Genomic DNA, 13,382 nt, shown 5'->3' with positions numbered 1-13,382 from the left:
AATACAGCTATCTGTATCGCTGAGGTGCACAAGCCTCCCCAACAACAGCAAGGTCCAAGGTTCATAGACCATACAAATTCAAATTTTCATAGAAACATTTAAAATAATCTCAAAAAATCAGTATGGATTTCAAAAAGGCAAAACCACAGTATCCACTATAAATCATTTGATTGATAAAATTAGCTCGTTTGTAGACAACTCACTGCATGCCACAGGAATTTTTTGTGACCTATCGGAGGCCTTTGATAGTGTGAATCACTCCTTGCCACTCTGTAAAATGGAAAAGTATGGAATTAGCAGCACAGTATTAGAATGGTTTAAGTCCTATCTCAGCAACCAAAGACAAAGAGTGGTTAAATCATCAGAGAGAGGAATTTATACTTCAAAATGGAAAACCTTTTCACATGGTGTAAGCGAAGATTCTGCCTTAGATCCCATTCTGTTTCTGTTTTACATAAATGATCTGCCACTTAATATTGAGTGTCACTCAGTTTTATTTTCAGATGACACATCTGTAATCATTGAAAGTAACAGTACTGATCAAATTCCACAAACTGTATTAAATACTTTAGAAAAATTAGATACCTGGTTTGATTTAAATGGGTTAAAATTAAATGGTATTCAGGTCACTCACAGAAACAAGGATTTGCAGGAAGCTAGCTGTCTGAAATTCTTAGGAATGCAACTAGATAAAAATCTGTCAAGGGGATCACATATACAGTATCTTGCAAATAAATTAAATAGGCTAGCATTTGCAATGGGGATATTGTATAATGCTACCAGTTGGGGCATAAGAAAAGTAGTCTATCATAGCTACTTTGAGTCATTAATAAGTTATGGAATTGTATTCTGGGGTAACTCAAACCATATGTGTTGCATTCTGAAACTTCAGAAAACCATCATTAGAAATATGCACAATGTATGGCGAAGAAAATCATGTTACCCACTCCTAAAAAAGTATATTGAGTGTTGCTATATATATGAGCTGATTATCTTTGTACACAGTAACCCTGATTTATTTGTAGGGAATTATTTTCAACATGATTACAACACCAGAAATCAAAATAATTTTATGTTGCCCACCCACTATTTAAAACTTTATGCTCAAACTCCACATTATATGGATATGAAAATTTATAACAAAGTGAAAGGAAAATTGCTCAGCATAAATTTAGAAACACTGAAAAAATCCTTGTGTGAATAACTACTGCAAAAATGTTACTATTCAGTAGGAGAATTCATAAATGACAACTTGAAAATTTGAGCAGGAGAGATGAAGTACTTAGGACTGTTAATTTGTAAAAGTTTGTTACTTTTGAAGAAAAATTATTAATTACTTGATTAAGTAATTATTCAGTACCATATATTATATTACTGATAGCATAAGGAAAATTCTGAACCAGTTTTTGTGTTTTGATGACTCTCCTGTACATTAAGTAAATGGCTTGAAATTTTATGTTACGAGACAATAAACTTCTATTCTAGTCTACTCTATATAAACCAAGCAAATCTAATAACATATTGTTTCATTTACAGGATGTCTGTTATAATGGCTATTCCTTCTCTAGCATATCAAATGCTAGGATTTGGATAGATAATCAGCAATTTGCCAACATTACAAAAAAATGCAGTGCAAAGGAAGCTCAGTAAAGGTAAACCATTGGCAGACAAACCTCCAAGCATTTGTATCACACATTTTGCTGTTTCTCAGGGACTACATAGGAGGTAATTTGTGAATAATCAAAACATGCCTTTACAGTGAATGTGCATTGTGATGACAGGTGACACAAATAAATTCTCTTTGTGAAAGTGTTATGTTTGTAGCTGAGCTGCAATCATCTGTCAGTTAACGTGCATCTCAAAAAGAAGATACATGCGAACACATTTCTTGTGTTATTAGTAGGAAATAATACTCATGAACTAAAATGTGTCAGTGAAACTGCACCATACATTTAATTAGAAATATTACAAGTGCAAACATGAAAGAACTATTATTGACATCGTTCCACAAGGTGGAAGAAGGGAGAACATTAAATTGAAGATTCTTGCACTCATTTAAGTCATGCCAAATGTGTTGCTTGATTCCTGTAATTTAGTTAGAATTTCTTTCACTACTGTAAGATATTTTGTCCAAGTGCATTAAAGGAAATCATGCATTATAAGGAGCTACTTAGAAGTGTCATGACAAGATGCTATCCCTGTTTTAGCTTTTACTGTTCTTTCTTTTTTTTAAGAAAATTGAAATCTGCAGAATTTTTGACTTATAAGTATGACAGGGTCACATTGTAGATATTGTGTCAGGTGACAGAGTAAGCCTCATATTTTGTGATTAGCGATGTTTCATTGTTTGAGCTGAAGAAGAGTTTACACGTGGCAGTTACTCCAGCTTGATAAATAAGATGCCTTCAAAAGGCTCTAATTTAATACCATTATACAGCATGCCTGTTATATCAAATGATTTCATATGCATTTCAATAATACAGCTGTATTCTTCCTTAATTGGTTTTACCAAATGTGATGTAACTGTAGGCAGTAATTTATGAGAAAGTATTTGTGTTTTGTGATTATTAAGTCATAATTCTGTGATTGTAATAGAATTATTGTGAAGATCCAAAGAAAATATAAATGTTGTTTATATAAAATGTTTTAAATGTTGACATGTGATTCTTGTTTCTATGTATTTTTACATGTTGTAAAATAAAGATGACTACAAGTTTTACTGCAGATTGTTACAGCTTTTGAATTGGTACTCCAATCCTGAATTAAGCTTATGATATCACATTTAACAAAGTCATACAACATTTTGATTGAAGACTGGACTTATCTACTTATCACCAATCAGGAGTTTTGTATACAGTTAATCATTGAGTAGTAATCAGCAAAAGCAAAAGGTATTTTGCAGTCAGTGACTTATTAAGGCAGGCTATAGTGTCAGAGTGGAATAGAGCTTACTACATTTACACTATTAAGCTATATTACTACAGTGCATTTCAGAATTTTTCATCTACTGATGAAACATTTTTGCAAATACAGGTAATTCCATAATACATATTAACTACACCAGAAAACTGATTTTCTTAAGATAAAAAGGATTGGTAATGTGGCAATGTGTGTACAGTGAAAAATTTTGGGAATGAAAGGCTGCATTTTCATTTCTAAGTCACATGATGTTATTTGATAACTCAAATAGGATGAATATGTGCATTTTTACATAAAGATTTAGGCCCCCACATGGGTTCCTCTCATTCTGGAGTGTGAATGACCTGTCTCCTTTTTAACCTTCTGCACTCTGTCCCTCTCTCTTCCTTCATGAATGAGCTAATAGTTTATTAATTACTTCGTTTGGGGTACATGCAACTAGAATTTAAATAACGTGCAAGACTCAGAGAACATGCTGGGAAATATGACTGAATTAATATATGATTAGTACAGGGTGACTATAATTAAAGTTCCAATTTTGAAGCACTGTAGAAAGACAACCACTGCTCAGAGTTACATCGAATTTGAGCACCATATTATTGACAAAGGGCAAAATGTTATGGAACAAGAAAAAAATTTAATGAAAATTTTACCAATAGACAGCACTGTAAGTGTCTTAACACAAATGGGGTGAAGAAATTAGAGAGGAATTGCAGCGTAACAGCTATGGTTTGAGTTGCAAATTACACCATCTGTACTGGTCAATGTGCAAGACTGCACATGTTCAGCAGTCAACAGTTGTGGCACTGTTAGTTAGGTAAGCACATCCACTACAGCTAGGTTGTAAGCACATCCACTACAGCTAGGTTTACTGCATCGGATGGGAAAATTTGATTTTTAATTGTCCTGAGGCCAAAAACTACATCAAAAGAAAAATGAAATCAGTCTATAATTTTCATAAGACTTGTACAAGATGTGTTCTATGCTGTTCATTATTTTCAGCCACTAGTTGAAATCAAGGTAAGCATATTCCACAACAGATCAGAGTGACTTTAGGGTTATGTTCAAAATGCATTGCACAATGTGTGCATTCAGTTCAGCTATGTTCATAACTGGAGCACTGAATACAACATCTTTCAGACAACCCCACAGCCAGAAGTCACATGGATTAAAATCAGGTGATTTGGATGGCCAGGCTGTAGGCAAATGATGGATGATAATTCTAGCATTTCTGAAATGCCAGCACTAGCTTCACTGGCTGTGCAATGATTGGAGGAACACCCTCTAGCATAAAAATGATTCTACTCATATATGCATGCAATGAAAAGCCGGAATGACATTGGTGCACACAAGACTCTCATAGCATTTACCAGTGACAATACAGGTAACAGGACTGCAGGACTCATTTCCTTGACTCTGTTGTGTTCATGCAGATTTTCCATTGTCCATATTCTGTAAGTCTGTGTGCTGACATATCCTTGGAGATTGAAATGGCGTTCACCCATCTATAGAATGTTCCATGGCCTTTTACTGTCCACTTCCATGTGAGCAAGAAACTCAGAATGAATGTTTGTCTTGCTGGGGGGTCAGCAGGCAGCAGCTCATAAACATGGGTGATTTTGTATGGATGGCAATGCAGGATGTTTCATAGCATTTTGTGTTGCACACCACCACTTGATCCCTCCTGCAATGTGATGGCCACACCTTTGACAGAAATTAAATCAACCGCTTTTCTGCCTCGGCAAAATTGCACTTCAGAAGACCCTGTCTCTTCAAATTTTGTAGTCATTTTCTCTGGTCCCTTAGAGACATCAAACCAGTCCCTTTTTTCATACCCTTGAATGCCTGGGACTTCTGCAGGGCTACTGGAACACAGTCACCATACTTGTAAAAGAGCTTTATCTGCTGTGCACAATCCTTCATGAAGACAGTCTTGTTGGCATCTCAGACACAAACTGGGGAACAGCTGTCTGCTGTGCATCTGTTTGTGTTCGTATTCTGATGCTTACAGTGCAATCTATTGGTCAAGTTTTTGTTAATTTTTTTCTGATTCATTACATTCCTCCTGTGACAGTAATATGCTGTTCAAATTTGATTTTATTCTGAGCAGTGGTTCTCTTTGACAGTGTTTTGAAATTGGAACTTAATTATGGATACACTGTACATTAATGGTTGCATGTTTCTCAGTATCCTGATGCAAGATTTTCAACTGGAAGCTACTTCAGTGCGTTCCTAGCATACACCAATTACTGAACCAGGGGAATGGGACGTACAGTTTACTGTGGAATGTGTAATAACTATGTAGTCCATGAGATTGGTCCAGAGTAACTCAAATATGGCCTTACTCAAGAAGCACTCAACTACAATGGAAAATAAGAGGCATGTCTGTCAGGTCTGGAGCAGCAACAGCCAGTGCCAATGGAGGGGGTGGGACAATGTGCTGGGTGTGCACCAGAGCACAGGGTTGTAATGCACAGGTTTGCCCAAGGGCAGTGGGCCCACATGGTGCCCAATGACAGAACCAGAGAGGAGAGTGCCATTGCCGTCGTGACATCATCGTCAGCAGGCAGGTCACAGTGATGGGGCAGCAGGGCTGGACCCATCAGTGACGGATGGAGAGAGGTCCAGTGGAAGAGCATGCTTCGCTGCTGTCCATTAAGCATCTCAGCTGGGCTCCACTCCTCCATATGCGTGAAGCAATAGGTGCTCAGAAAATGGAGAAGGATGTCATCTCCAGCAAAGACTACACAACATTTTTTTTCATCTGGGACTTGAACGTATGCACTAGCAGTTCCGCCTCACCATTTGATTGAGGGTGTAATGACGGAATTGTAACATGATGAATGCCATGATGGGAACAAAACAATTGAAAGTTGTGAGAAATGAACTGGATCCCATCATCCGAAACTAAAGTACAAGGCAACCCCTCATTGGAAAAGACCCCTAAGAACACATGAATTGTGACCTCAGCCAATGTCAACTGACACCAGAGAATGTAAGGAAACCAGGAAGTGCACCCACTGCCAAGAGCCAATAGGAAGGGACCTGCAAAGTCTACATGAATGCATTCCCATGGATAGTGTGGAGCAGGCCAGGGGCGCCCTGGGAGCCGCTTGTTGTTGGGCACATAACTCACAAGCCATGACAAAACAGACAATATCACCATCAATCCCTTGCCAAAAAATATGTTTTCTAGCTAACAGTTTAGTGTGTGAAACTCCCCAATGGCCATGGTGGAGAACATGTAGAGCCTTATGCCATAATGTGGTGGAAATGACCACTCTGGGAGAGATGTCTTCTGTGGAGAACAGCAAAACACTGTCAAGAACAGTGAGGTGATACCATAAGGAAAGTAGTTGTGCAGAGGATCCGAAACTGAAACAGTAGTTCATCTGGCCAGCCCAGTTGCACAAACCAAATCACCTGGCAGAGTATCTGGTTGGTGACAATGACAGCTGCTATGTGCGAGCTCATAATTGGGAAACCCTCAAACGTGGCCTGCATTTCAGTATCAAGATGGAAGCAAAGCAATTCTTCATGATTAAAGTCAGGATTGAGACCCACAGGAAGAGGGGGGCAAGGTGTGCACATTGGTATGTTTAGATGTGGTTCGAAAGTGGATTTCATAATTATAGCAAGACAAGAACAGTGCCCAGCATTGGAGTTGATGTCCTGCCTTGTCAGGCAAGGAAGTGTGAGGGTTGGACACGGAAACCAAGGGTTTATGTTCATGAATAAGGTGGAACATGGAGCCATACAAACAAAAAACAAAAACATTAAATTTCTTGAGAGAATAGATGATGGCAATAGCCTGTATTTTCATCTGAGTGTAACGTTGGTGGGCCACAGTGAGAGATTTAGAGGTGAAAGCAACAGGTTGTTCAGAGCCATCAGCATACTGGTGTGCAAGGACAGCACTGAGGCTGAATTGTGAGACATTAGTCATCAAAATTATGTGCTGGTCCAGAGAGAATGTAGCTAAACAAGACACCAGAGCAGTTTAGATTTCAATATTTGGAAAGCATGTTCACAATCTAGGCTCCAGCAAAAAGATACATTCTTGTGTAACAAGGCATGCAATAGGTGTGCCAATGTGCTCCCCCCCCCCCCCCCCCCCTTTCAGGAATTTATGGTAGCAGGCTATTTCCCTACGAAGGCATGAAGCTCCTTCATGGACGACGGGTGAGACATAGATGTAACAGGAGAGATGTGGTCTGGTAGAGGGTGAACCCCATCCTGAGAGACCTTGAATCCCAAATAAACAATAAAAGGTTGAAAAAAACTGAGACTTCATGAAGTTACATCATAAGCCTGTGGACTATTAGATAGAAAACACAGTGTGGAAATTTTTAACTGATCAGCTGTGGAGGAGCCTGTGACAACATATTATCCAGATAATTAATGCAACCCAAGACAGGCATAGTCAACTGCTCTATAATCATTGAAAAATAGCAGGGGCACTAGCCATGCCAAAAGGAAGGTGCAAATATTGATAAAGAACAAAGGAATGTTCAAAACCCAGACTCGCCGAGACTCTTTGTCAACAGGAACTTACAGGTACGCTTCAGACGCCACCGGATAATTTTGCCAACAATTCTTCCTGGTGTGGGAGAGGATAAATATCCACGATTACTTGCGTGTTGACAGTAGTACTTAAGAAATCCCAGAGGCATAGTTTTCCCAACAGCTTTCAAACTACAACCAGCAGAGACAACCACTTGCTAGCCATAACAGGTTGCACCACCCCTAGAAAATGAAGTCTGTCCAATTGTGCTTTCACTTTATCTTTCAGAGCAAGAGGAATAGGACTCATATAATGAAAACAAGGCCTAGCCTTGGAGTTCAAAGAAATATGAGCAGAAAAATTCATAGTACACCCTTTACCTCCAGAAAACAAGCCTGAAACTCCTCAACACAGTGTTTCCAATTGAGAAAACTGAACCTGACTGGACACAAGGTGAACTGTGTCAGTGATAGAAAATCCAAATGTCTGAAATGTGACTGCTACGGTCGCAGGTTCGAATCCTGCCTCGGGCATGGGTGTGTGTGATGTCCTTAGGTTAGTTAGGTTTAAGTAGTTCTAAATTCTAGGGGACTTATGACCTAAGATGCTGAGTCCCATAGTGCTCAGAGCCATTTGAACCATTTTTTTGTCTGAAATGTGTCCATCCTGGACAAGCTCTCAACACTGGCATCAGTAACCACCAAAAATGTAATGGAATGACCACTGACTTGTAAGAGGCAGATTCCATAAATTGTCCCAACAAAGAAATGTTCTGTTTGTTATAACTAACCAGCTTCTGTGTGACTGGTGTCAACAGCAGTGAGCCCGAACTTCAATAATGTCACTATAGCACCTGTGTTGACCTGTAGTTGAATGACTTGGTGAAAAACACATAACATGATAATGAACTTGGGAGAAATCACAAGCATTAGAATCACACAGTTTACATCTGTGTCCATACCCTGAACAACCATCAGTGAATGACACTTGAAGGCAATATGGCCTTTCTTCCGACAAGCATTACAAGTAGCCCAGTGCTGAGGGCATGCCGAACATTTGTGCTGGACAAAACAGAAAGGACAAGAATGAAACAGAGAATGCTGACGCTGGTGCTGTGGTGGTTGTAGTTGTGACTGCTTGGCCCTGTCTTGGTCAGCTCGATGTTGGGCCCACATGTTTACCACCACTATTGCTGCTTCCTTGCACAAGCTGTCTGTCATCTAGTGGGAATATCATACGATACTACTACCACGTCACCCCACACTTCAATTTGGTCATCCACTGCTTGAGAAACTTCAAAAGATAGTGCTGTTTGAAAAACATCAGCCAACGAGGTTTTTTTTCTGGGATACTTCCTGGCCCAGAGCTAAACAGATAATTGTGTTGTACACCATAGAGTCTGCATAAGAGTGATTATGGACATCAGTAATGAACTGACACTTATAGCTAAGGCTGTGAAGTTTGGCTGTTCGGGCCTACTAGGACTGGTTTGATTTTTTTGTGGCTTTGTTAGAATTCAACTTGTGCCACAATGACATACATTCATTTGTGACATTAGTTGGATAATAAACTGCACATGTGATCAAAAGTACGAGCTACTGGTTCTTGTAAAGGGGCAAGTTGACACAGTATGTGATACACCCACATTATGGCATAAGGCTCTACATGTTCTCCACCATGGCCATTGGGGAGTTTCACACACTAAACTGTTAGCTAGAAAACATATTTTTTGGCAAGGGATTCACACTGAAAGACAAAAAATGCTGTCTGAGTCTTTTTCTGTAAGTGTCCCAATCCTCGGCTGAATTATCATATGGAGGGGATAGGTGGATGGACCGGTACCCTGTCTGTTAATGGAAGCCAACAAGTTGGTCACAGCCGAAGCAAGCTGTTCAGTCAGGGCTTGTAGCTTGGCATCCATAATGAATAAACCTGATGAAAGTGCACATAAAGATTGCACATGCAGGAACTGCTCCAAACTCATAGTAACTATGTAGTACACAAGACAGATCCAAAGTAACCCAAATAAGGCTTTATCCATGAAGCACTTAACTACAAAGGAAAACAATTCTCATGGATCCACACATAACAACACGCAGTACTCTGATGTGAGCGGGACACTGAAAAGACGCATAAGAGCTCAGTTCATGCTGCTTTGTGCTTTTGTATGTGCAAGTCACCCATAGATGGCACAGTGAAAACCTCACCACATACTTGTCTCCCCCATGTGGCCTTCGATGGCTAGCCCGCTCTGATATAGACGGCAGCCAATTTAAACATGCATGCACGACAACACCACAATTGGTGCACGCACATTGTTACAGGTGTGTGGGAAAGGTCAGTGTGTAAAATAACAAAGTGAAGAAGTTATAAGAAACTCTATTGATATTTATAATTTTTAAACTGTTACAACTATTTGTTCTTGCTTACATGAGAATTCAGACAGTAAAATTAATAGTAAAGCAACTGCTTTTTTATAAACCACTGTTTCCTCTGATAATGAACCAGTCTTCATTCTGGTTTTTACTACAACAAGAATTTATAACAAAGCATTTTTATTTGTCTGGTGGCACCTAGTGAGCTTTGCCCCTGACCACAGCATTCCATGTCCGGTTTGTGTGATTGTACTACACTTTACAAGAACTTATGACAGTTCAAAATACTTTTTGGTTCTTCTGTCTTACTCATTCAAGTCTTAATACACTGTCTGATATATTCTTTTGTTTGAGTTCAATAGAGAGGTGACAGCAGCGGAGGCAGCTACAAACATTAGCACCATGTACAAGTATAGTGCCAATGTACTGAGCACAGCAACAAAATGGTTCTCTCATTTTGAGGAGGATTGTTTTAACATTAGTGATCCTCTACATTCAGGAAAACCTTCTGTATTTGATGAAGTCATTTAAATACATTAATCCACAATGATGCATCCCAGTGTACTTGAGAAATGGCAAATGTGATGAACTGTATCATTCCAACATAATGAGACAATTGCATGTAGTGAGGATGATTCAGAAATCAAGTTTACAGGTACAGCATACCCTAAGCCAAAATCACAAAAATCACTGCATGGCCATATCTGCATCTCTGCTTGCTTGTCATCAATTGGCTCATGTACAACACTGACCATTCCTATTGCTACTGGTGATGAGAAATGATGTCTTTATGCTAAAATAAGGAAAAAGAAGGAATGATGGAGCCCAAACAAAGCAGCAGCTCCCTGTACAAAGACCTGCACATATCCACAAAAAATAATGTTATGTATCTCTACCGACAGTGTGGTGTTCTACAAATTACTTGCCTGAGGTGTAACCATCACTGCTGACGACGACTGAGACATCTTGCAGGTGCAATCCAAGAACAATGACCTGAAAGACAGTGTGAAGTGATTCTTCTCCACAATAATGCCCAACTGCATTCTGCTAGACTGACAACAAATACTGTACAGGAGTTGGGTTAGGAAGTCATTCCACACCCACTTTATTCACTTGTTCTTGCACCCTCAGATTTTCACCTTTCTGCTCTTTATCAAAAAATCTTCAAGGAACTTCCTTTCTGGATGAAAATGTGCTTCAAACATGGCTCAATGAGTTCTTGTCCTCAAAAGCATGTGATTTCTACAGTCACAGAATCAAAATATCACCCCAGCATTGGGAGACTGTTGTAAATAGTGAAGGAGAATATGTTATCGATGAAAAGTCTCTGCTAGGTGCATCTGTAGTGTTTATTGAACTTCCAGAAAAATACTGTGTTCTTATGCACCAATCCAACAGTAGTTTCTTTATCAGACAATGAGAGGAGCAGTGGTGAAGACAGTATTGCCACTATGGCCATTACAACAGAATATCTCTACTGATTATAATAATATTGGTGTTTATATTTACCCTCAGAAAGAGTAAGACTAAGCTATTTATTTATTATTTCACATGTTACATTTGTGAACTTTGCTGTACTTTGTGAGTGACTAAAAGTGCATGCAGTACTAGTGCATGAAAATCTTTGTCAGATAACACATGTTTTTAGTACTGCCAACAGCCTCTTGCATTTCTCAGCTGAAAGCTAGCAAATGTGCTTGCAGGGATTTTCATTTTCAGAATGGAGTACAGTAACCAAACTGTAAACCCTGACCTCACCTTAATACAGACATGATAAAAACATAAATCAGATGGTTAAAGTTAACACCCAAGTATATGTCAGGGAAAACTTAAAACCAATGGCTTCAGCCTGCCCTTAGTCTCATCAAGCACGAACTTTGACTGTTTGTTGTTATACAGTTCAATAGTGCAAACACACATTTATAAGTGCATGGTGTGAAAATATGGCAGTAATATCTGAGGGGAAACAATTGGGCAATATAAGATGACAATTTGGTCAGTAGTGATACTTTGGAATAAATCGAAACATGTTCACTCAAAATCAAGACTCACTGACTTGTAAAAGATGCCATATACAAGTTATTACTCTTACACATGATTTGCAGCTAGTGGGTGGTAATCTAAAGTTTCAAGGAAAAGAAACTAAAATCATCCAGAAATACATTACACCAGGCATGTGTCTGCACTGCTCATACAATGTTGTTAATAACTGTGGAAAAACAAATGATGCCAAGAACATCGCTCAGGTTGAGATCAAGCCTTTGGACCTTAGAAAAAAGAATAAATCAATCATCACAATTCCTATTTTACACCCACAGGAATAAAAAATATAGAGGAGAAAGGTGCTTGCTGCAAAAAAGTCTTTCAGTGACAAAATAAAATATAATGCAGAAAATAAAGGCAAAGTAATGTGAGAAGTTATAAAACAAGAAACTGGTAAAGGCATACACAAATATCATAAAATTCAAAGACAGGAGTAGAATAACAGAAAATCCGCAAGAATTAACATATTTTGTAAATGACTACTTCTCTGGTAATCTGGAGAAACTACAGCAAAATCTCCATTCTGGAGGTGTGTGTAGATAGCATAGAAGTCTCATTAATAAACATAATAAACAAATCCTTTAGGTCAGATATTTCTACAGTCTATTTGAAGCATGCATGAGAAAGACTAGTGTCTCCATTTCTTTATGTTCATTGTTAATTTATTACACAGTGCCCAGTCATAAACATCCTTGATGGTTCCATTTGCTTTCTCTAAAATGAGTTATGGTGTCTTATCAATGACCTTGATTTCACTGTCTCTGCAAAGAGAATTCTTTCACCATGTCTTACACTGCCTGGAAACTCATTGAGATACAGTAAGAACAAAAGGTTGTGTTGTAAACTTGCAGGTCTAATTTTTCTATATCCAGGAATGGATACTTTTACTACAGAAAGACATTAGTGAAATATTTCAAACATAAAAATTTGAGTTTCTAGAAATTTTTGGCAAGCTCAGCTAGAACACAAGGATAAAATTGCACACCCAAAGACCTGTACTAGACATTTACATCTATACTCTGAAAACCACTTGAGGTGCATGGCAGATGCTATGTCCCATTGTACCAACTATTAGGGTTTCTTCCTGTTCCCTTCACATATGGAGCATGGGAAGAATGATGGTTTGAAAGCCTCTGTGTATGCAGTAATAATCCTAATGTTATCTTCATGATCCCTTTCTAAGCAATACAAAGGAGGTTGTATACTCCTAGAGTAATCATTTAAAGCCTGTTCTGGAAACTTTGTTAGTAGACTTTCTCAGGATAATTTACATCTGTCTTCAAGAGTCACCCAGTTCAGTTCCTTCAGTATCTCTGTGATACTCTCACATGGATTAAACAAACCTGTGACTATTCGTGCTGCCCTTATCTGTGTATGTTCAATACACATTAACCTAGCATTAATTTCATTTTAAAACTCTACAAATTATAATTATAATTAAAAGAAGTAACTTTATTGCCCCCCCCCCCCCCCCCCCACACACACACAATTTGAGGACTTAGCTAAAAAGTTATATTGTGATATTGAAGATAAGTATAATA

The 13,382-nt window shown here is 38.6% G+C and overlaps 1 protein-coding gene across 5 annotated transcripts in view; it reads left to right on the top strand.

Annotated features, from left to right (window-relative positions):
• Window positions 1-2,724, top strand: part of LOC124605659 (sphingomyelin phosphodiesterase) — a 403,249-nt gene extending 400,525 nt beyond the window's left edge. For all 5 annotated transcript variants that reach the window (XM_047137535.1, XM_047137508.1, XM_047137491.1 and 2 more), the window contains one exon: window positions 1,537-2,724. Coding sequence is in view for 1 of the 5 variants with exons in the window: in XM_047137526.1 (XP_046993482.1) it covers window positions 1,537-1,594 (58 nt within the window). In the remaining 4 variants the exon portion in view is untranslated. The remainder of the gene's footprint in view (window positions 1-1,536) is intronic.
• Window positions 2,725-13,382: the final 10,658 nt, after the last annotated feature.

This window comes from Schistocerca americana, chromosome 1, assembly GCF_021461395.2.
Source record: "Schistocerca americana isolate TAMUIC-IGC-003095 chromosome 1, iqSchAmer2.1, whole genome shotgun sequence".
NCBI lineage: Eukaryota > Metazoa > Arthropoda > Insecta > Orthoptera > Acrididae > Schistocerca > Schistocerca americana.
This window is presented reverse-complemented; position numbering and strand designations above follow the sequence as displayed.